The sequence below is a fragment of the Peromyscus maniculatus genome, chromosome 5 (genome assembly GCF_049852395.1).
Source record: "Peromyscus maniculatus bairdii isolate BWxNUB_F1_BW_parent chromosome 5, HU_Pman_BW_mat_3.1, whole genome shotgun sequence".
Classification (NCBI taxonomy): domain Eukaryota; kingdom Metazoa; phylum Chordata; class Mammalia; order Rodentia; family Cricetidae; genus Peromyscus; species Peromyscus maniculatus.
In genome coordinates, this window is record NC_134856.1 from 29,845,543 (window position 1) to 29,870,252 (window position 24,710).

The 24,710-nt window shown below is 44.3% G+C and overlaps 1 protein-coding gene across 6 annotated transcripts in view; it reads left to right on the plus strand.

The window, feature by feature from the left end:
* Positions 1 to 24,710, plus strand: part of LOC102904570 (rho GTPase-activating protein 10) — a 300,700-nt gene that overhangs the window by 237,896 nt on the left and 38,094 nt on the right. For all 6 annotated transcript variants that reach the window (XR_013051024.1, XM_076571472.1, XM_076571473.1 and 3 more), the window contains one exon: positions 8,930 to 9,080. Coding sequence is in view for 5 of the 6 variants with exons in the window: in XM_076571472.1 (XP_076427587.1) it covers positions 8,930 to 9,080 (151 nt within the window). In the remaining variant the exon portion in view is untranslated. The remainder of the gene's footprint in view (positions 1 to 8,929; positions 9,081 to 24,710) is intronic.

The window sequence follows — 24,710 nt, forward strand, 5'->3', positions numbered from 1 at the left end:
GCTTCCAGGTTCTTGTGAATCTACAGAATGATATTTAAGGACATGGAGAAGAGGAGGAGTTTAGAAGGGAGTTTTATTACATCCGTAGGTAGGAACTTGAGGGAAGGAAGGCAGAGCTCCTGTGTGCCAGGGCACAGCTGGGAATGGCACCCCACTGAACTGGGAGATAAGACAGAGAGTGGGGTGGGGTGCAAGGGGGTGGACTGGTCCGTCCAGTTGGCCCGCCCATGCTGTGTCCTGGTGCTGCCTCTCAGCTCTGGCATATCCTCGGGTATAGGCAGACCTGCTCATGTAGGGGAAGAGAGAATGAGAAACCATACCTCCCTTCCGGCATCCCAAGCCAGAACCAAAGGCATTTGGGTTTAAACACTTGGCACCTCTGGCCTTTGGTAAGGACACTGCTCTACAGAGCAGTTTCTGCTTTTAGACAGTCCTCTACCCTAAAACCTCCCAGTCATTTCTACCTCATCTGTGCTGTCCCATTACTTACCGTAGGAGAGCAAACCATCCCAGGTTTAGTTCTGAAATAAATAGTCTCATTATTTTCATGATGAATCAGACAGGGGAAGGCAACATTTATCTGCTTTGCTCCATAATACCTATGCCCGAGCTAGGGTGTTTTCCAGCTTCCTGAAGAGCTGCTGGGGACAACCATCTGGAAACTGCTGTGCTCAAATCTGGTGCCTGGGCTGGCTTGACCAGGCTCCTGCCTACTCATGGCTTCTGTACAGATGTTGCCACTGCAGAGCCCCAAGGAAATGTTCTGGCCAACAAGGCAGAACAGGGCATGTAGACCTTTGAGGATCACACAGCCCATCCTAACGTAGGCTGCTGGTTGAAGCTGCTCTGGGCCTGCATCGATGTGAGAAGAGCGCTGCTGTCCCTTCTTAGTGAAGAGTATCAAAGAAATGATCAGCTTAAAATTGCATGTGGTGACTACTGGGATTATTTGTTGTAAATGTGTCTCCTTTCTCTTTGCAATTAACAGTAATCTATCAGGAAATACTTGAAGAATATTCAAGACTCCAATTTCTTAGCAATCACTCTGTTTTCAGGATTAGTTGTTCCAAATTTATTAGATGGAATTTAATTATAAGAAAATTGTAATGTGCTGAGCTCTCTGGAAATAAATTCAAAGTGATGGCAGACAATGTTGGATTCTGGACCTCTTTCTTGTGACAAAGTAAGTTTACATGACTCAGTTTGATAGGTTCTTAACCTTTCATACCATCACAAATGCCAAACACTTAATTATGAGTATGTCAACAGTAATTTGGATGAAGGACTTTTGCTGTACTCTGCATGTGGTCCCATGGTTATTATACTCGACTGTTTTTTCTCTTTCCAATTAAGGGAATGTGTCCAGCAGTGCATGAATACACCCCTCCAATGTGTTTGGGAACATCTGTGTTAAGCCCTGTCCAAGTCCTGGCCAGAGTAAGCTCCCTTGAGCAAAAGCTTCCCCTTTGCTCTTGAAGCACAAGGACATGATTGTAAGAGGGACAGAGAATTCCAAATGATGAGTAGTCCAGGTTAAGATGTTCATCCTTTCAACGTACAGGAAGTAGGGAAGGATGGAGGCTGTTACTGTTACCTTTTAAGATGTATTGAAATAAATGGTGCCATTCACACTGAAGGAGAGGCTGGTGTTTGGCTATGGGATATGTGATTTCCCCCATACACTCTGTTTAGGAGGAGGAAGAGTTGGAAAGGAGGCTGTTCGGGTTGTTTTAAATACCCATTTATGAATGTTCTTCGATTTCAATGGTAAGGTATGGCTTATCTGTTTCCTGATGTGTTTTTAAATGAAGTCTTGCCCTGAAGTTTAGTTTTAATAGCTGTATGTGGTGGAAGCTGATGTGCGTAGCAAGGGACAGGACATTGGTAATCCCGAAAACCCAGTTCCATATGTCTGCACAGGATGTATTGGTTGCTTTCCTCTTTAAAACCAGACAAGACTATGAAAGACTAAACCCCAAAGACTAGTCCTCGGAGCTTTAGCAGAACTGTTTGTGTGGGTTGTGGGTGTTCAGGTGCTTTTCCTGTTGCTGTGATAAGGTACGCCGGCAACAGCTACTCAAGAGAGAAAGAAAGGCTGTGTCCTGGCCCACAGTTCCAGTTACGGTCCATCCTGCCGGCCGGGGAGTCACAGCTCCAGGAGCTCACTGCAGCTGATCACACTGTGCACCCGGTCAGGAGACAGTGCCCATGGAATGATGCCCCTACAGTGGTGGTTCCCACACCCTAGTCAACCTAGCATAGATAATCCCTTACCTAATGTAGGTAATCTCATAGTTATGCCCACAGGCTAACCTAATGTGGGTAATCTTCTTAGTTATGCCCACAGGCTCACTTAATGTGGGTAATCCTCATAGTTATGCCCATAGGGTAACCTAATGTAGGTAATCTTCATAGGTATGTCCAGACGCTTTTATCTCTTAATGATTCTAGATTTTGTCAAGTTGACAACACAGTGGTCAGTTTTTATCTTCTAAGAGATTCTTTTAAATATTGCAAACATTTGACATTTTAAATATCGCAAACATTACCACCTTTGTAACATGTATGAATTGTAATTTGAAAAATAAGTTTTTTTGTAAAGAAAGAAAAACTATTACCATCAATTTTAGACATAGTGGTTAGTGGTACAGGGATGCCCTGCCACACCCAGTACAACCCCTCAAGGCACCATTAACATGAGATTCCACTCTAAGAAGTTCCATCAGTGCTGCCATGACCAGTGAGTACTCTGGGAACTCTTAAGGAGGCATGTGTTCATGGAGAAAGGTTCAGATGATTGTGATAAACATTTTTCTTTGTCATTGAAATCCACATATTGTGTTTTGGAGACATAATAGATCCATGCCTTATTCTTTCCTGCTAGAAAACTAGTTACCCAACTGCCTGTTTTCCAGAAGATACTGTCAACCTTGAAAATCTATGATATAAATCTGGGATTTAAAGTTTCCAAGCGGCCCATGAGACAGGACTTTTTAAACTAGGGTTGATGCCAGCTTCACAGGGTGCTTCCCTCGGGGCACATCCCTCCGTCTTTAGGACCACAACTGGTGGTTTCCTCATTGGTGTCTTCTGTACTGCTTCCAGGACCAAATAGTTTCTTGGGATGTTTGAGGCCCAGAAAAAAAGTGAAAAGAAGACAAAAGAGCTGCCCTCCCCAAAGAGGCTAGTCAGATGAGAGCAGACAGACATCAGCTGTGGAGTGGGGACCGTAGGTGACAGAGAACATATTTTGTTAATCTTATTTTGGACCTTTATTGTGAGGTTTTTATATACATGTTAGCAAAAGACACTTGAAGAAAAATTCTAGTGAGGCTCTGGGTTTTCCTAAGTAAAGACTATTTGTAGATGTTTGGGTTCTGGAAGCCAAAGGGGCAGCTGTGTTTGGGAAGGGCTTTTGTCTGACTGTGGAAACTTGATGCTGGGTTCCCCAAACGTGTGCAGGTGCAGATGGGTAACACTGCACCTGGAGTGATTTTCTAACGTTTGCAAACCATAGAACAGCACTTTATAGCTGGGAATGGATGTTCACACCATGGTCTGTGAGGGCTGCCTGCACCTTTGCTTTGGGCCCGAGAGGTTTCCTTGACAGAGAAAGGAGGGAGTGATTGGTGAGTGTGGGGGCTTCCTGCTGCCTTGGTCCTGTAATATTGTCAGAGTCTAGTGCCCATAGTCCCATTGTCTCTGCCAGCTGCTGGCAGGGCACTGGTATTCTGTCCACTCTTGATTCCATGGCGGCTGCCTGTGATTTGGACTGTGTGGCTGAGCGGCGTGCTCCTCTCTGTGAAGGCTGATTAGAAAAGGCTGACCACCAGAACTGATGAGGCAGAGACTGCAGTCAGCTGGGTGGTACGATCTAGTCCGTGTGAGCTACAGAGATCAGTATCTGTTGAGGCCTGGGGGATGTGTCTACACATGTCTCCCAAAAGAAAGCTTAAAGTGTAGGAAGGAAAACAAGAATCCTGTCAACTTCATATATCTGCAAAGAAAATTTGGACATTTTTTTTTTCTTTTCTCTTTTTCCTTTTTATTTTTTTAACTTGTAATCAAAATTAAAGGTGCTTTTCAGAGGGGACATGCAAAGTCAGGGCCACCATCAGAGCCTGAGCCTCTGGGAAAAATGCATAGAAATAGCAATGTCCTCTGATCCTGTCTTCCTTTAAGTTCTTTCGTCCCTGTCCAGTTTCCCACGACAGTAGGAAGGGTCTCATCTGACAGCTGGCGGCCAGACCCGTAACGTGCTCTGTTGTCTGGCCCGGGAGCTCTTTGAGGAACTGCAGCAGCTGAGTAGAACCTGTCCAGAAGAGGAGGTGTGTTGTCCCTCGGTAGCTGTTGGAGATGGGTTCTAAGATTCCGTCTATTGCTCCCTGCTGCCACAGGACACGTCCCTTATATAAAACAGCATAGTATTTCCATGTAACTTAACAATACCTACTACAGTATAAAAGCCATATAATAATGACTCCAAAGCCTCAGGGACTTTAGTTTGCTCGGCTGTTCGAGAAGTTGGTGGAAGAGACAGCAAGGACGCTTTCCAGCTGAGAGTGAGTTTTCATGAATTAGAACCAACACGAAGCCTTAAAATTCTCAAGGCTGAGCCTGGCCTGTGTTTGTCTGTCAGTCCTCATTATCAGCTCTAGTTGAACACTCTAGAATAGACCTATATTTAGTCATCGGGTAGGGCTAGCTCAAGGTCAGACAACCGGAAACCAGTTTTTCGTTTTATTTGTGGTGTACAGGGAGGATAAACCAAGGGAAGTCATCAGTGGGCCTTTGGGTCCCCCCCCAGAGCCACCCTAGTGACAGAACCCCAAATGCACTCTAGACTCTGGGGCTGAAAGTAACTTTGGGGGTAATTAGGCATTTTAGGAAGATTAGCAGTTTGCCCTTTCTCCCCACTTCCTGTTTTGGAAGTTTACTTGGGAGAGAGAATGCAGTGACTTGCTGCTGTCTTCTGGAAATCTCTGCCTGCTTACGAGAGACACCATTTGTAGGCTAGCACATCGCTGTGGAGGATGTCGGATGAATGGGACTTAATAGGCCACAGTGGAGCTCAGTGGCTGAGCCGTGCATTCTGGCATCAGGAAATCTGGTCCAAATCTGCGTATATAAAGCACTTGGTATAATGTCAGGCATCATCATGTACTAAATATTAGTGCCTGCTGCTGGAGCTGCCAGAAGCATGCAGACGTAATTGACAGTCGTCCTCCAGGTGAAAACAACTGGGCCCCTGCAGAAACACCTTTGTGAAGATGAGTGACTGTCCTCCTTCAGACGCTGCTGGTGTAAGTTGGGTGCTGATGCATAAATTTCAGAGATGATCTTTGTCTTCTGGCAGAAGTGATTCATTCCCACATGTGGCCTCTGGTGGCACAGCAGGAAGAGTTTGCCGAGTCCCATGTAGGGGCATCTGCTTCATTGCGCCCGAGGAGCCTGTGATTATGAGCAGCAGTGACAGACTTCTGTTTGTGCTAGCACTGTGGGGTGACCTGAGGTTGCAAACGCTTCCTTACCTGATAAGCCTTGTTTTATTGTTAAGATTGTCTGGTCTGAGTTTTTCTTGTGTTGTAAATATGGAGGTGTACGAAGAAGTTTTTAACCCTAAAAATGAAGTTTTGACTAAATTTGATCTATCCTCAAACAAAGGCAACAGGAGGTAGAATGCTAAATTAGGATCTTGGAAACAATGGGAGGCAAGTTACTGTGGTAAGGGATTAAAAAAAAAACCCAGAAAGAGACCTGGGTGTGTGTGTAGTGGTTCAAGAATGATGTTTTGATAATGTAGAGCAAAACAAGGTAAGTAGAACCTTCTAGAATCAGATAATCAGAAAACAGCTCAGCATTTCAATGTGAAGAGCTTTTTTGCTTATTTCCTCTTGTAGACTCAGAAAAAATACACATTGCAGAGAATCATAACAATTAGTTCTGTAGCCTTCTGAGAGGAAGAGAGACCTTGGAATTGATGCCAGTACATTGGGAGGCAAGGTGATGAATATGTCTGAGGGGCTCATGGCCGTGTGCCCCATGACCGCCTGGTCTAAACAGTAGGAAGAGATTTAAATGTAAAACTTTAGTGCTAAAGTAGAGAAATGAAGATGCAAAAACAGTGGTTGGGTTGTAAGTTTCTTGAGAGTCGTGACAAAGCAGTCCGTTTGTGACTGTCCTTTCTGTCCCTTGCTTGATATCTTTCTCTGGACGAGCTGCTCAGAGCAGTAGCTCTGAGAACATCGGCGATGGTGGGAGATGAGCACTGTCTTGTGGAAACAGTGGTTGAGCAGCACACCTAGGTCTGAATTCACTTTCTTAATTGACGTGTCATGACACAGATGCAGGTTGGGACCGTTTATTCTGAGTCCTGTGTGTCCAGTGCTGAGTGCGCTGTGTCCAGAGGTCTCCCCTCGCACTGACATCACTTCCGAGCATTGACCTCAGCGTCAGAGCTGGTGAGATCCCAAAGCCAAGACTGCTGTCTCTAGTGACTATCTAGGCTTGGGGATTGCTAATGTGGAGGGTGATTCAGCTGCCTGGATGCTGGGCCCTCAGAGAATTTATTAAGGCTGTGGTTGGTGGCTGGAATCTTTGAACCATCATATGGGATGTGGCATGGTCTAAAGAATTCCCATGCATGTCTAGTGCCATTTTATTTTTTCTGAAAATATTTTTGGTGTTCTGATTTTTGCCTTCAGTCCTTCCACAGTTGTCTGTGGGATGATTTCCAAGTCTTTGCTCTGGCCACACAAGAGCATGACCTGGGAGCTTTAAAAATAGAAACCAAAGAAAACAAGACAACTTGAAAGCACATTGTCTGGTGCAAACCCAAAGGTGCCTGAAGTCTTCTGGAGACCAACTAATGTTTGGCCCAGCTCTTGGTTCTAGACTGAAGTACTGGGAGGGACTTAGTTCAGCCTTCAGGGTATGGTGGAGCCACGTGGCCTGACTGCGGACTGGGCAGCCGCCACACCTGCTTCCCCACACCTTCTCCAGACATCTCACCCCCAGTGCAGAGGAGGAAGAGGTACAAGGATCATCAACACTTGCACCATGCTCTCTGCGCAGCCTTTCAGAAAGGCCTGCTTGGAAGTCACCAGCCAGCTAGTGCCAGTCCTCAGGGCCTAACTGTCCAGTGCTTGGTGGTACTTTGGATGTGCTGGCCCAGTGTGGTGTTTGGTTTCCTTGTCTGAAAACTTCCCAGAGGCATTGACATGTTTGTAGAAATCAAGCATAGATAAGTTTGGGACTTTCATAAAGTGTGATCACGGTGCTGTTCTCTTTGATGAGAGGGATTATGTTCCCATTGTCGTCCACCTCAGTGGCCCCGTCCTCACATGCCACAACCTTTTCTTTACTTGAGCAGCAACAATGGCAGTACACAGCTGGGCCAGCAGTCCGGGCAGCCGGAGATTGTCAAAGCACATCTGTAGTTCCCTCTTTGCCGGTGCTGTGTGGACCCCAGATTCTGTGGAAAAACCCTGGTAGTAGGTTACCAGCGACAACAGCAGATGAGATTTTCACTAGCGAATATGTCCATGGCAACTTAAATAATTTCTTATTCTGTTTATACATGAGGGGGCAGTGTGGCACTATAAAGCAAATACACTGTTAAATTAGCTTATTTTTATTGGTATATAATAATTTTTAGGTGAGGATTTCTAGGTTTTTCAGTTAAAACCCTTTCTCTGTCAGTTTTCCTTTGTGGACACACATATGGAAGAGACACCTTCACTTACTACACAAATCTTAATTCTGTTCAAATGAGTAAGTAATAATTGCAATGCCTTTTACTGTGAGTTTACATTTGTGTTCTTTTAAAGCTAGGTGCTTGCTTCCTGTCTCCACCAGAGGAGTGTGTCTGTCCACTGCTGGTGCAATGTCTGTCAGGCTGATGTCAATAATGCTTTATTTCATGGCTTCATTGAAGGCTGGAGTCATTTAGGCTGAGGGGAGCCTTTAACCTCAGGTCTTGGCGGCCAGGGAACGTCTGTGATAAATCACTGCACTGTGATATGCTTCTCTTTATGGCACACATATTACTTTGTCCAAAGGAAAACAAATTGCTCAGCAAAGAAGCAGCACGTTTTAATTAATGTTATTATTTCTGATATATGAATGACACTGTAGATAAATCATGGTGGCGATGTTCTGGGCTTCAGAAATAGGAGAGAAAATTATTAAGAGGGGTTGGAAGGTATTAAATGAATTGATGAAATCTCTAAACATTAAATAAGAAAATTATGAAGACTGTAAATCAGAATCCAGACAGGTGATTTCATAGGCACAGGCTATTTTTAAATCTATAAAAAATGTTTGTAAATGGATGTTTCTGTTTATGTAGTTGGGGGAAAAAATCAAGTCCAGCATTTTGACATGAGAATAAGCCTCTTTAGGCTGGGCAGTGGTGGCACACACCTTTAATCCCAGCACTCGGGAGGCAGAGGCAGGAGGATCTCTGTGAGTTCGAGGCCAGCCTGGTCTACAGAGTGAGATCCAGGAAAGGCACTAAACCTACAGAGAAACCCTGTCTCAAAAAACCAAAAAAAAAAACCAAAAAAAAAAAAAGAATAACTTCAGGGTACTTGATGCTTTCGTCCGCACCCTGGCTGCCTTCCTCTGGGGATGGAGAGCCATGCTTTTGTCTATCCCATGGCAAAAACCATTGCACTTGTTTATTTTCAGAAAAAACGTTATTTGAAGTATAGTGAATTGGTGCTGTTTTAACTTTGGTGAGATGCTTTATTTTGAATTCTTGTGTTAAAAAAAAAATGTTTTCTGATGTCAAATCCAGAGGGCTGGATTTTGGCTCTGGCCTGTCATGAATGACCCCCAGATCTAATGTGGCTGGATTCTGGTTTGCTGTAGCAATGCACAGGTTTCACTCATGGACACCCATTGTCACGCTTCTACCCAATGACAGATATTTCGGACCTCGCCTGATACTGCATTCCCTGAGCCCACCTGCCTGTCAGCATCACCTCCAAATGCTCCACCACGCCAGTCAAAGAGACAGGGGCAGAGGACGAAGAGGCCGGTGGCCGTGTATAATCTTTGTCTCGAGCTGGAAGATGGTAAGAGGCCGACTGCCCCTCTGCTGGTGGCACACTGACAGACAGCACAGCCTGCCCCTCGCCCTCCTGGCGGCCGCCGTGCTTAGTCTCAGTGTTCCAGTTTCTTTCTCCCCTCAGTTGTAACGTTTTAGATTAGCAGGGAGGTTGACGTTTTCTGCACAGGGAGAAAAATCCAAGTTTCTGTTTAGTGTTTGCTTTTGTTACGCACAGTTCTTTTTTATTTTTTATGACAGCTTAAATTTCTTTTTTGGGAGACTTGTGTGACCTCCTGTGAGGTTACATAATCCCGAGACAAATGGAACTAAAATTAAAGCAGATCTTTGATTCGAGGAGCTGGTGGAGCCAATCCACCGTTAATGCGTCTGGATTAAAGGCACAGGTCACTATTGCCGTGTGCTTCGCTCCTGCACCATGCTGAACCCAGCGGGCTCACGTTCTCAGAAGGCAGAACTCTTGGTCATCTCCAAACCAGGGGTGCACAGACTGGGCTCAGTGGCGCTGGGGCAGGTGGTGAGTCTCATGCCCCATCCAATCTGTTGTTGCCTGCCCTCTCACCTCAGCCTTGTCTGGATTTTTAGGTCGGAGGTGAAACTGTGGGCCCCACCAAGGCTGGTTGGTGATTTGTGGTCACGTGGGTCAAAGCCTGCATTTTTGCCTGTGTATTCCTCCTGTTCAGTCAGTTTTCCAAATTTAAGGTTATTTTGGACTTCTCTTCTCTTCTTGCTCCAAGCCATTAAGCCTTCGTTATCCTTCCCAACACCTATGGTTGTGTAGATTGGGACCAAATTATAATACCTTCATCATAAACACACGTTCAAGAGAAAAGTGTCTGTCGGTTCATGCCCGGAAGTGACAACTCTCCTCAAGTGACTGGGGGTGCATTCAGAGTACAGACCCAGAACACCTGTGCTAGCAGGGCTGGGGGCTGGGGGTCGGGGCGAGCTGCTCTTGTGCCTTTCTGAATTGCTTGCCATGTGTGGACAGTCAGATAATACTTTCCTGTTTCCTGGAGAAAGGCATGAGGCATGAATACCAGTTTCTGATTTGAGAACGGTGTGTGTGTGTGTGGTGTGTGTGTGTGGTGTGCGGTGTGTGTGTGTAGGTCAGAGGTCAGTCGTTGTACACTTCTTTTGAGGAGTCTCTTGTTGAGCTCAGAGCTCACTGATTAGCCATGAACTCTGGGATTGCCCCTCCTCTGCCCAGTGCTGGGGTTCCAGGCCTGTGTGACCGCCCTCTTTGGGAGCCACACTGCACCTGCACACTCCTGGCTCCCGGCCCTCCAGCCCCCAGAACTTCTCTTCAGATTCTTTCCACTTGTGATCCCAGATAACTTTTTCTCTTCTCACTTTGATTCTTTGTCAGCAGAGTTGCTAATGGGGAGTAAAACTGACTGGTTTGAGTTTCACCTCCTCTCACATCTCACCTGTCCTCTGGTAGAGGTGTTAATAAACGAGAAGCAAGCAGATGCCAGGACGTGGGAGAGGAGCAAGAAATGCACCAGCAGGGCAGAGACTTGAGCAGCCTTCGGGAAACCAGAGCGGACTGTTTCATGGTGGAGGTGTCAAAGTCAGGCATTTCTCTGGAAATCGCGTCCACATCCTCTTATTCTTAGGAATAAAATTATATCTTAATAAGTCTGTGGAGGTGCTACCTTTCTGGGTAGAGTTTCTAAATGATTATAATGACGGAGAAGTATGTGTTATCAGGATTCTCATCTTTGGCGGAAGACTCAGGATGGCACACAGAGTATATTACTCCTGTTTTAGTAAATACATTTCCCCTCAGTGCCAGGCAAATGCTCCGCCATCGAACCAGTCACTTCTGGTGTTTACTTCTTAAATGTTACTTGATTTTGAGGGGGAAATATCAATTATGCATTTCCTTTATTTTATGTTTGTTGTTCATGATGTTTAATTGCATGTCATTTTACTGTTTTCTATTTTATAACTTTGTTATTTCTTTTTGGTGACAATCTTCACTTTTTTATACCCTTATTTATTTACTGAAAATAGATTTTTTCATATAATATGGTCTCATTACAGTTTCCTCTTCCCCAGCTCCTCACAGATCCTCTCTACCTCCCAACCACCCAAATCCACACCCTTTCTTTCTCACTCTCATTAGAATACAAACAGGCCTCTGAAAAATAATGATACTAAAATAAAATAAGATAAAATAAAACCAAACAAACCAGAATGGGACAAAAAGGGAGTGGGCAGCAAAGAGAAGGGACAAGAAACACACACAGAAAACCAATAAGAAAATTGTAAATCATAACATAGACGCACAAGCTGTAAGGTTGAAAAAAAAAAGCCAGACAAAGCATTGTGGGGCAAAAAAACACTCCCAAACACCATCGTGTTGGCCGTCCACTGCTGGGCTTGGGGCCACTGTAGGAGAAGCTTCTGATGAGTAGTGAGCGGGATACTGATCGATGGGTTTGCAGAATGTCATCAGGAGTCATTTTATTGCCGGGCTCTTTTAGCAGAACAGTAGTTGGTTTTTCCCTGGGTCCATGGCCTGTCTAATCTCAGATCAGTCTCGATATTTTGTTTCTTTGTTTTAAATTAAACATGTATCAGTGTTTTTGCTTGAGTGTACTCTGTGCACCACATGTCTATAGTGCCTGTGGAGGCCAGGAGAGAGCATCAGATCCCCTGGCACTGGAGTTATAGATGATTGTGAGCTGGCACATATGTCCTGGGAATTGAACCTGGATCCTCTAAAAGAGCAGTCCGTGTTCTGAACCATCTCTTCAGCCCCAATCCACCCATCTCAAAGTTGTCCTCATAGTTAAGAAAGTACCTGAGTTTGTTGACTCAGTAATTTTTATATTACCTTGAAGGTGAGAAGGTAATACAAATCAATTAAAAAAGAATGCTGTCCTTTATTGCTGGAGCTAAGCTTCGAATTTGAGTTGTGTGAATATGTGTGTTTGTATGATGTATGTATGTATGTATGTATGAATGTATGATAAGAACATGGAGAGAGTTGGAAACACATATCTGAAACAAGACAAACAGGGAAAGGGAACTAAAATGCAGTTGATGTTATCATTAAAAATTCTACCTCCTCAAAGATACCTGTGTATTCATTTTTATTGTGATTTCAATGTTTTGAGAAAGCATCAAGCCGTGTAGCCCAGGTTGGCCTTGTACCTTCAATGACGCTCTTATCTCAGCTGTCAGATCCTTACCACAGATGTGCACCACCACATCCAGCTTACTCGTTCATTCGAGTTGCTGGAGCTGGAAATGCCTTCTTTAGTGGTCAGCTTTGTGAGGGCTCACAAACCCATTGAAAATGTTTTTGGTAGAGTCACTTCCAGTGTTTTGTCAGATTTTGTTTAAATATGTAATGTATTACACACACACACACACACACACACACACACATTGGGGGGTGTTGAGACAGGGTTTCTCTGTGTAGCTTTGGTGCCTGTCCTGGATCTCGTTCTTGTAGACCAGGCTGGCCTCGAACTCACAGGGATCTGCCTGGCCCTGTCTCCCAAGTGCTGGGATTAAAGGTGCGTGGCACCACCGCCCGGCTTACATATATATATATTTTAATGTTAATATGTCCCTGTTCTCCTTGTCTCATTATAAAATAAGGTAAATTTGACTTCATAAAATCAAGGATAAGTAGTTTGTGTTTAAAAGTTAAGTAGCTTGTTTTCCCTGCTGAGATTGGAGAGAAGGATGTGAATGTGTGACAGGCACTGCCTGTGACTTGGTCCTAGGAAAGAGCCTCTGCTGTGTTGTCTGCGGTGAGCCAGATGGTCAGTCTTGGAGAATGCTTAGCATTCAGTTTAGTGTCCGGGCAGATGTGAGTCCATGACACCCTGTGAGGAGTCAGGAGGCCTGCAGGGAAGGTGCCTAGGACAGGCTCTGCAGCACAGAACTCACCTCGAAGCAGCAAAGCAGCACCATTGCCTTTGTGCGGCATGGTTTGACCGCTGTAAGCATAGTGACTTAGTGCTCGGCACCAACCTCTGTGGGCATGTTTATCGTGAGAATCTCCACTAACGTGGTCAGAATCAGGAAAGCCTATGCGTTTGGTATAGAGTGATTTTGATGTAGGTAATATACAGCAATTGAAAATAATTCTTGTCATGTGTGATCAAATGACATTCAATTTATTTGCAAAGGAACTTAAAATTACAGTTTTTCCTTAACCGATCACTGCTAGCGTGAATGGCAGCGGTATAGTATCTAGTTCTCTTAATTAGAGCAGCTATTAAATCTTCTGAAATGCTCGCCTTTTGTCTTGTAGAATGCACATTGCTCACTTTTCGACGGCCTTTAGTAATCTTGAACCTCAAAGCTGCGTCCGTTTGGCTGAGTCTGAGGAAGTGGCCGGGTGGGAGCCAGGCTGCTCAGTCTTGGCTTCCGTTTCGTTCTCCTGACCCGTGTTTTCACCCAGGAAGCGAAGGCTGTGGGGCACTGCTGCCATTCTCCAGGTCCGTGCTCGCCTCCATACTCTGTCTGATGAGGAGGAGCTGCTGTGTTTGCTGTAATTCCCTCTAACACGGAGGGAAGTTTGTGAGGCTGCTCGAGATGACAGTGATCTCTCTTATTTTCCTTTCGAGGCAAGAAAAAAATAGAAGTAATGATTTGAAGAATGAGGAGGAGAGGCTTACCATCTGAGTTTTGACTGAGTTCTTCCTTCCTTCATACCAGCTCTAATTTTAAACGGAACTAGACGTTTATGAGACTAGTTGTTGTATGCATCTTCCTGAATATAATTAGATATTCAGTGCCTGTCTTCTGTGTATGATATAGCAGTTTACTTCTTTAGGCAAGTTAAAAATATGATTTAATGCGGGTTGAGGACAGAATCATCTGGCAAGCCAATTGGCAGGATATAATATTCTCTACCGTTGGTCTTTCTTGGGTACCGTTGGGTTGGCACTTTTAACATTTGGATGACAGCCGTGTTAACGGCAGCACATCTGTTGAACATGTGTCATTGTAGTCCTACAGGGTGGTGGATGGAAGCGAAGGGGAATGAGTGTGCAGTGTTGACGGAGAGGCAGATAGACGGGGAGGCCTGGCTCCTGACGCTTCCTTCTTGCGCTTCGGGGAATGCCTTATCTGGGTCAGCCTCTGAGTGCACACTGGGGTAAAATTATCATGTGGAGGTCCCTTCAGTCACCATTCAGTGTCACATGTCAGCAACGAACACTTAAAGTGGTGGTGGATATGAATTTAGACAACTTCAGTAGATTAAGAGAATTTATTTCATAGGTATAAGCAAGAAAAGCAGAGATGAGAAAGCAGACCTCTGTGTGGTCTTCTAGATGTAGATTTGGCAGGGTAAGCTCAAAGCCTTAATTATGGTAGGCAAGTATTCTGTGATATCCCTAGCATATGTAGTTTTTTTTTGATCCTAAAATAGTGAACCTTATTAACTGTTGAGGTTTCTGACACTGTCCTTCAGTTGTGGTTTTTTTTTTTTTTTTTTTTTTGGTTTTTTTTTTTTTTTTTGGTTTTTCGAGACAGGGTTTCTCCGTGTAGCTTTGTGCCTTTCCTGGAACTCACTTGGTAGCCCAGGCTGGCCTCGAACTCACAGAGATCCGCCTGGCTCTGCCTCCCGAGTGCTGGTATTAAAGGCGTGCGCCACCACCGCCCGGCCAGTTGTGGTTTTTATGGCAATGGATGCTAGAATTGGAATTATGTTAAACTCTTCACAGAGAACTTCTAGAAAATCTGTTGTGTGCATGCTTACACACCAGGCTGATTTCTCAACTGCACACTTAAGTTACTGGTATATATCGACCACTGAATATGGTGGATATAGTTGCTGGCTTATGTTTGACATAATGGTGATCACTCAGCCCCCACTGTTCTTCCTAAGTAGTGTTCTTAGAGCCAGAGCGCTTTCAGCAAGGTGACTGTGGTCAACAGGATGAGAAGCACACTAAGTCATTGTCAGCAAAGAGAGAAGATTTGTGCCTCCGGAAAGTCCAAGTAAAGAGAAGTGTTAAATACCAGTGTTACATCTTCATAGACAAGGGGTAGTCCTCGTATTCATAAAGAAGACAAAACACATTTTTTTTCTGAGTGTATTTTAAAGTTTTGATTAAAATATAATTTTATCATCTCCCTCTTACCCCTTGTGTATACTTTCCCCTTCCCCAAACTCACGGGACCTTCTACTGTGTAAGCATTATTGTTATCTATGAATATAATGAATCTATATGAAAACGTGGCCTGCTAAGTCTACTCAGTATGCCTGCATTTGTGTTTCTAAGGCTGACCACTTGATATAGATCACAGTTGGGGCTTGTTACTAGGGAAGATTAATTCCCCCTTTCTCAGCAGTTCTTAATTGCCTATAGCTTTTCGTGTAGGGGTGAGGACCCATGGGATTTCCTTCACCTACATTGGCAGGTCAACTGGAGTTGGACGGAACTCGTTTTATTCTGTCCTTTACAACATGTCCACTTTGGTCCATAGGTTCATCGTAGAGCAGGAAGGCCAGCATTTCACAGACAGATCAGGGATACCTGGGTGATACTTGTGGTGGCTGTGTACTCCCAAGAGAATGTGCTTATAAAGCCTCTTTCCCCCTTCCCCTCCTCTCACTCCCTCTCCTCACCGCCTCTCTGCCCCTCCTCCCGAATGCACCCCTCCTCCTTCTCCCTTCAGAAAGGGGCTGGCCTCCCTTGGGTGCCAACAAAGCATGGCTTATCGAGTTGAGGGAGGACTAAGCTCCTCTCCTTGTATTTAGACCGGGCAAGGCAACCCAGCAATGGGAACAGGTTCCCCAAAGCCAGCCAAAGCGTTAGGGACAGGCCCCACTCCCGCTGCCGGGAGTCCCACAAACAGACCGAGCTACACAACTGTCATACCTATGCAGAGGGCCCAGGCCGGTCTTATGCCGGCTCCCTAGCTGTCGGTCCGTGGTCTGTGAGCTCCCACGAGCAGGCCAGGTGCTTCTGTGGGTTCTCTTGTGATGACCTTGACCCCTCTGGCTTGTACAATCCTCCTCCTCTCTCCTCAGCAGGACTCTGGCTCAGCCCAGTGCTTGGTAAAAATCTCTTCAGATGTGCTTCTGTTAGGGAGTTGTGACTGCCTTCCCTACTGGCGTTAGCAGAGCACTTCCAACAGTGTGAGAAATAGAAGGGCCACCATAAAACCACAGTTGGCGTGCATCATCACCCATATCTTGCAGCTATGGGCTTTCCTTGTGGACATATCTGACCAGCTCACGTAGGAGGTAATCAACCTGGTTAACTAGGTGGAAGCAGGTTCTCATCTTGGGGTTGGAAATGGTTCTTCTCTCCAATTTGTAATTGTTCAGCCAGATATTTCACCAGTGGGTTCTGGGTAATAACTTCCTGAGCATGGTTGCCTCTTAACCACCCCCTCAGAGCAGTGATTCCTTGATGCAGAATTTTTTTTCTTTTTTGTAATGCTGAGTCTGAGACTAGGCCCAAAATGTGGCAGGCCATGTAGACCGATTATTTCTTAACTCATTTTCACAGTGATAAGATCAATGGGTTAGAAAAGACAGCTAGAAGCTTCAGGGCTATAATTGAGTTGTGGCGTGCCAATAAATCATGCATGCTGCCGCCTCTGCATAGGCCTCTCTGAAGCCTCCCATGAGCTCAGCCCCCCAATGCTAGTGAGAAAGCAAAAGCAGCTTCTGCAGCTTCCTATGTAGTGTCAAGTCTGCTTCTGTGTGGGATGAACATTGTCCCCTTTCTCAGGAGAAGGAAAGAAGCTTATTTAACGCCTTTAAAAACACGTAGCTGCTACTGTGGTGAAAATAAGTTCATGGCAGGTAACTAGACTTTGTAGAGGAGAGAAAATTCCCTTAAGCTTGTCTTCCTGCGGAGTGTGTTCTTTCTTCACTTCTAATAGCTCTTATTTTAATTTCTAGTTCTGAATTCCAGCAGCTGTCACTCTCTTTTTAGCCCTCTTTGAGAGTCTTGCAGCGTAGGAGGTAGCCGGGCTGTCTAAGAAACATCTTTTCAAACCAACCACAGTATTGTTTATCCTGAATGAAATGGAATTTTTAAGGCTGTCAAGAGTGACTGATTTGAAGTGTTTTCTTTGGTAGCCAAGACGATGGGCAGATATCTCGAAGTGGGGAGGGTATAATGCCAATGTGGCCAGTTCCGAATTACTTCCATTACTCAGAGAACTCATGAAGACCCCGAAGAAACCAAGCAGAGGATAAAGGCGCCCCTGCAACTAAGGCATGAGCAACCCCATGGCCACTTCCTTGGTCCCCACCTACTCCTTACAACTGCCGAGGAAAAAGAGGATGAAGTCAACACAGAGAACTTTCTCACTTGTGTGCCTCCTAGTGTCTGTGTTTGGCCTTTGGTAGCCATGGGTAGTGCTTCTGGGGCTTGACTCTTTCATGTGCCTGTTTGTGGAGGAGTACAGTGTCACCTTTGCATGTTTAAAAAACATCTTTGCACCTGTTCAAATTAAGTTTTGTGTTGCATTTTGGAACTATATTTTCTAAGTTACATAGGCCTTTTCAGGTGTGAAATGTAATTGACTGCTCTTACCAATATTTATTTACTAAGCTTAGGTCTTCCTAAGACCTGCAGAACAAACTGCAGGTGGTGTTCATCTCTCTGTGAAATGGGTCAGTAGCTCTTCTAGACCCCACAGCTGGTCGGTGACAAGGCCAGGACTACCAGGCAGTGGCTCTAGGACTCTGGGTGCTCACACTGTGCTGAAGTGCTGAACAGTGGCCCAGACATAGCCTGCCATAGTGATAACAATGTTCACACCCCCCTCCCAACAGTATGATTATGAATTTTGAAAAGGAGGTAAGGACTCCTTTAAACGCTGTTTAAATACAGGAACAGGCATAGAAATCTAAGAAAGTAATCATCTCTGACAATGCTTATCCTAAGGGCTTGAGGATCTGGTAATTGTGTTTATCATGTTTTTATACTGATCACTTGTTACATACACAAGGCATATACACATGTACACAAACAACATGCAAACATTCATGTACATAGATGTATGTGTATAGAAGTCTAGCTTTCCTTTGCATTTGCTGCTTGCTGTGTTGGGTGTCAGCTTAGGATTTTGAAGTGGGAGGACTGAATGTAGAGCCCTGGAGTGACGGCATGGCTGGCCCTGTAGCCATGGCCAGCTCTTGCTGCGTAGTCTTTTCTTCCCGATGGCCGGTGCTGCAGCCTCCACCTTTCCCCCCTTGCCTATTCTCTGCTGCTCACATTGTCCTTACATTTTGGGGTCACTACTACTGGGGACACTTGGGCAGCAGAGTTTTGTTGAATGGCAGACTTACGTTCGTGTTTAGATGAACCTGGACTGAAATCCCTGGCCTCCCTTTGATGGCTTTGATGGCCTCAGCAAGTCCCTCTCTGTGCCCTCGGAGTTGGTGCAGCGCAACTGTGACATGGTTTTTGCCAAGCACGATTGAGTTACTGGATGTAAGCCACACTGTGTGTAGAAGATGCTCAGGAATTGTAGCCTCTGTTTTCTTGGTGCCCTGGTAGATGAAATACTTCCATTGGTATCCTTTCAGAGGAAATGTCTTTTGGTATTTTGAATGATTTTTGTCTAGTGTAATACCTAGGATTGTTGATTACTAACACCTTTGTTTGGTAATTGCTGCTAATTAAAGTTCAGTAAAGACTGAAAAAGCCAGGAGCAGAGAACAGGTGAATGGCTGGGAATCTTAGCAGCTTTGCCGTCTACACCAGTGGTTCTCAGCCCGTGAGTAGTGACCCCTCTGGGGATTGCATATCAGATATTTACATTACAATTCATAATAGTAGGAAAATTACAGTTATAAAGTAGCAATGAACTAATCTTATGATTGGGGATCACCACACCATGAGGAGCTGTATTAAATGGTCGCAGCATTAGGAAAGTTGAGAACCACTGAGCTACATTGTCTCTGTGGGCCCAAATCTTGTGTTCTGTGCACAATACTCAGTTTCCTGGAGTGTCAGAGTGCTCTGCATCCCTGGGAGTTTATGTGAGGTTTTCTTCAGTGCCTGTTTCTCTTTGGTTTCTAAGGATAAAGGCACATGGTTGTTACATTGGTTTACTTGTTGGTGAAGGTAGAAATCTCAGTCTCTTAAAAAAAAAAGATGCCGAGGACTGTAATCATAATACAAAATGCTCTGCTCTGCAGGCTGAAGTGATTTGGGCTTTCTTGCTTCTAGTTGCATTGTTGGGGCTGCCCGTGACCTTTGCAAGTGGTGGAGGTGGGGCCGGGAGCTGTGACCCACGGCCTTCTTAACCGATGCTGTAGTTTGGTAATGCGATCTGGTGTGGTTGTTATTGTTTGTTTGTTTCTTTGTTTTGTCATGGTCTTGATTAATATACAGCCGGTCCCCTCATCAACTTTTCCCAGTGTATAATTTTGACTTAATTTAGCTGTCCAGTGGCTTTTTAAGGCAAGTATTGTGATCAGTTTTTTCATTTGTTTTTGAAAAAATTCATTAAAATATTACATCACTTCTCTTGTTCCTTCCAGCCCCTCCATGTCTCCTCCATTGAGAGTAGGAATAAACGTGTTAATTAGTTTATGGCAGTTTCACTGTCTCTTAATGCCTTGGTTTTTAGTCTGCAGTTGGAGAGTTGACTTTCCTTTTAGTGTATGTTTGTTTTGAGGAGAGGTTCAGACCTTTACCTGGTCTCGTTTTTATGCTTTTGGGACTAGAGGCGGGGGTGGGGGGGTGGGGGGGTGGGGGGGTGGGGTAGTGACTGTTTCTTTGAACAGAAGCCCCCTTCCCTAGAGGGAGCTATTTTCCCATGGCTGCTGTCTCCAGTCTGTTGTTGAGCGTTGCTGTGCTTTCCTTTTTGACTTCTCTTATTTCTTAAGAGCAAACTGACATGAAGACAGCAGGGCCCGGCCTCCTACCTGGGTGTCACTGCTTGGACTTGCAGTGTACTAAGATGGTGGGAAGTGGGATTGGGCTTGGGGGTGATTGGACTAGAACCACGCGCTGGGCGGGGTCTGCATCCCAGCCCTTTACCTCCTGTTTCTGACCATCTGAAGTGCCCGTGTTGCCGTCTTTCTGCTCTGGCCTCTCAGGTGTCTGAGACTACAGCTGTGTGCCGCCGTCACAGCCCTTGGAACTGTCCCCGAGTCTCACACTTGGCTCTCCTTCTGCAGTAGGCATCTGTCAGGGCTAGTTTTTTTCCCACACTTCCCTCTAACAAAGGAGTTCTCTGTCGATGTTCATGGGAGTAAAGACTCCACCTTCTGAAGTCAAGTTGTGTTTGAGTTTTCTAAAAGGATAATTGGTTCATTCACATAGCATCTATTGTTAAACTGAATTTTCCAACCTGTCTTTAAAAACAAAGTGTCTAGTTAAGGAATGGGCTATGTGTTTACACACACTTTTCCAGTGAAGGAAAACTAATGTGTAAGTTAGTACAATTTCTCTAGTGTAGGTTTTGGTGAAGGTGGAATAAATATCTGGTCTCAGAACTCTGAAAGAAAATAATTTTAATTTTTGTCTTGCTTCCGACAAAGATCTTAGTGTAGATCTTAGGTATCTGCTGCTCTTGACAGTGTCGTAAAGACACTGCAGTGTGGCCGTCTCAGTTTCCTGTGACTAGCATATGGGAGGCTGTGAGAGGAGCACTAGACTGTCTCTGTTGTGTAGGTGTTCACTGGGTTTTCGATCTGCCGGGCTCCTTCCCAGCCATGCTTCCTGCAGCTTCCTGCTGGGCGCTGCTCTTTCCTTTGTGGGCCACATTTACAGGTAGAGCAGGTCCAAGGAACCCTGATGCTCTGGACTAGCCTGACTCTGGGTGAGTGGTGAAGAAGCAGCCTTACTTGGTTGGACAGCTTGGAAGAAAAGTCTTAGCTGATATAGTGTGTGTGTGTGTGTGTGTGTGTGTGTGTGTGTGTGTGTGTGTGTGTGTGTGTGTGTGTGTGTAGGGGAGGGGAAATGCTTGGGGGTGGTCTAAGTGTAACAGACCCTTATATGCCTTTTAAAGCAATCACAAGTTGCAGCAAGCCATTCTGGAGTCACATTCCTTACTCTGAATTGGAGGTGAGGAATGTCCCACTATCCACAGACTTCACGTCCAGTAGATGGAAACCAGCCAATACGCTGATGTACTTTCAGGACCTGGGTAGGAAAGGTAAAGCGTATGTGGCTCATGTACGGACATGTCCTAGTTACAGTGCAGGATTTCAATCTGAACTGATTGAGGATGGCAGTTGCAAGGTGTCATTTCCCGAGTGCCATGGGCCTGTATTGACTGTGTATTGGGAAGTAGCACTATCTGGTCCACTGTCCTCTACTTTATGTGTTCTTTTGTTTAGGAGGGATAAGAATGATGCCTTTTGCCCTCTGTTGATTGTAGGCGGAAGTTTCCTGTGTCTCGCCTGGTCCCAAGTAAACACACAGAGGCTTCTATTAATTACAAACTGTATGGCCTAGGCTCAGGTTTCTTGCTAGCTCGATCTTTCATCTTAACCCATCCCCATTAATCTGTCTGTTGTCACGTGGCTGTGGCGTTGCCAGTCTGCTGGCCTCATCTCACTCCACCTTTCTCTGTTTCCGTCTTCAGTTGGAATGTACCGCCTAACCTTATTCTGCCTTGCCATTGGCCACACAGCTTTATTTATCAACCAATGAGAGCAACACATATTCACAGCGTACAGAAAGACATCCCACTGCCGTTGATCTTAAAATTCAGTTGTTGATTCACATCTCATCTGTTGTGTTGCTGTGCTGTTCCACTACCAGGACAGGTTTAACTGTGTGTAGGCCCCATCCACATTTGCTCTTCAACATGACATGGTTGTTTATGATATCAAGTACAGTAGCACTTTGAGCTGGGGAAGGGGAAATGTATAATTTGGCATGCTATAGTTTATGCTAGTCCTTGTAGCATTAGGTGCTAGTTCTGGTAAAATCTACCAACTTAGACCTTGTTTTAATACACTAGAAATTATGTCAACATGTAAGAAATGGGTTCCTGACACTGGGTCCGATAGCTCTTGATCCAGTGTCCTCTGCATGCCATAGTAACATAGGAGGAAAGACCGCTATGGTGCGGCGTGCTAGCTGCTTGTGAGTGGCCCTCTGAACCACGGAAATGCAGGCTGTCATTATGGCAGGAAGTTGGTTCTACCAACCCCTGCTGGGGAAGGCCACTTAATTTGTATTGAAACCATTTTCAAAAATAAAATAGTTGATATTGAGGTTTGAATCTATGTGTCTACGTGTAGAGGAAGTTGCTAGGTATCAGATCACTTGGAGACTTTATTCTCAGCAAGGTTTATATACTAATAAGCAGTGAAAGTAATATTTAAGGATATTAGTTTTTTACGTATATAGTAGCTTGTGTTTATTATTTAAAATGTGTGAATAATCCCTCTTACATGAGTTCATTAAAATAAAGGTAACATATAGGTATTATTCTAGTGAATTCTGTGATGACTATTCTTTGGTTATCAATATTTGGGAAGATTATCTGTTGGCATACAATGCTCTTATTTCCTGGTATTTTAAAGCTATAGTGTTCTTTTTGCTATTTTTTTAAAGCATGACTTACAAGTTTTAGTATGAAATGTATTTTTGTTGTTATTGAGTTCTAAGTATTTTTTTTTTTTGTCTTTTTTGTTATTTTTTCCCCCCAGACCTGAGGACTGAACCCAGGGCTTTGTGCTTGCTAGGCAAGTGCTCTACCACTGAGCTAAATCCCCAACCCCAAGTTCTAAGGATTTCTTAATAGCTTAACTGTATTTAGTTTGCTGATATGGGAATTGTAAAGTACAGTATTTTGTTATAATGATTGTCTTGCAATTCTCACCTGCTTTAAGAAGATAATTTACAAAGTTTTTGTTTGGTGTTTGTGGTGATTTGAATGAGGACAGCCTCCATAGGCTAATATGTTTGAATGTTGGTCCCTAGTTGGTAGAACTGTTTGGGAGGATTGGGAGGCGTGGCCTTGTTGGAGCTGTGTCATTGGGCATATACGTTGAGGTTTCAGAAGCCGTATCATTCTCATTCCCCTCTTCTCTCCCCTTCCCGCCGCCCCACACTGCCTGCACTTGTTCCTTTCCCTCTCCCTCCCCCTGTGGTTGTCTGAACATGTGGGCTCTCAGCTACTGCTCCAGTGCCTGGCTGCCTGCTGCCTTGACCCCTCCACAACGGTCATGGACTCACCCTCTGAAACCAAGCAAGCCCTGATGGAATGCTTTCTTTAAAAGTTGGTTTGGTGGTCATAGTGTCTCTTCACAGCAATAGAAAAGTAACTAAGTTATATTTAGATTTTATGACCTTCCCTCAAAAGTATTTTTTCTGATGTTGAGACTATTATTCTCTATTTGCTGCAAGTTGTGTGTGTGTGTGTGTGTGTGTGTGTGTGTGTGTGTGTGTGTGTGTGTGTGTGTGTCGGTGGTGGGGGTGGTGGGAATGTCGGGGTGGTGAGGTGGTGGGCTAGAGAAGTCTCCTTATACATTCTTTCCCTTGCTACCTGTTGGGGTCTGAGTGGAGCATGTCAAAGCCTATCACTACAGTGTTGACTTTTGTTTTTCCTGTAGCTTATGGTTGGTTGCTGGAGGTTTTATGGTTTTATTTTGTTGTGTGATCATCACCTTGCTCTTTGTTACATGGCCTTCATGTACCTACTGTTACTATCTTTCTTTTGGGTCCTAGGTACCTAGTATACCCATCCTTTCTTCTTGTATTTTCATCCTTGTCTTTTTTGCCTTAAGCTTGCTTCTTTAAGTTGATGTAGTGTTTGATATAAAATGTATTTGGAGAGTCACTGTCTTTTAATTGTCAAGTTTAATCCATTTTTATATAATTATCATTATGTTGCAATTTCTGTCATTATATATTTTTCTCTGAATGCATTTGATACATTTTTCCTTCCTTTGTTGTTTATTTGTTTGGTTTTTTGGGACAGGGTTTCTCTGTGTTGTTTTGGTGCTGTGTTCTGATGGTAGTCTGTGTGTTCTGATGGTAGTTTTCTGTTCTGATAGTAGTCTCTGTGTTCTGATGGTAGTCTGTGTGTTCTGATGGTAGTTTTCTGTGTTCTGATGGTAGTCTCTGTGTTCTGATGGTAGTCTCTGTGTTCTGATGGTAGTCTCTGTGTTCTGATGGTAGTAGTCTGTGTGTTCTGATGGTAGTCTCTGTGTTTTTGTTTCGAGTGTTGTCCTTCTTTGAATCATATACTCATTTATCTGTTGAGATCTTAAACTATCTATACCTTGCCTCTATAACCAGCAAGACAGATAGTCTCAATTTTCTCTCATTTCCCCAACTTTGTTGGCATTTTCTAGAATTTGTTTCTGGATTTTTTTTTTTTTTGATTACTCCCTTCCCATTTCCTTTATTAATGGCAACAACAAACATTTCCAAGTTAGTTCAACATCTCTCTGTTGCTTCTCTTGATAAACTCTTTAATTTCTCTGTGAGAATAGCCAGTATAGTTCTTTGGGTATCAGGCCTTTAGAGATTTGTAATGTCTGATGATATTTTTATTATGCCCTCACATTTTTAAATACATTTAGAATCCTTTCCACTTGATTCTTTGAAGGCTTCTGGATTCTGTTCTGCACTCTAGTACTGTTGAGAATTCTGTTTTGGATTGACTTTTATATGCTGTGTTCTTTATATTTGTATAGGTTTTGGTTTTGTTCCTTGTA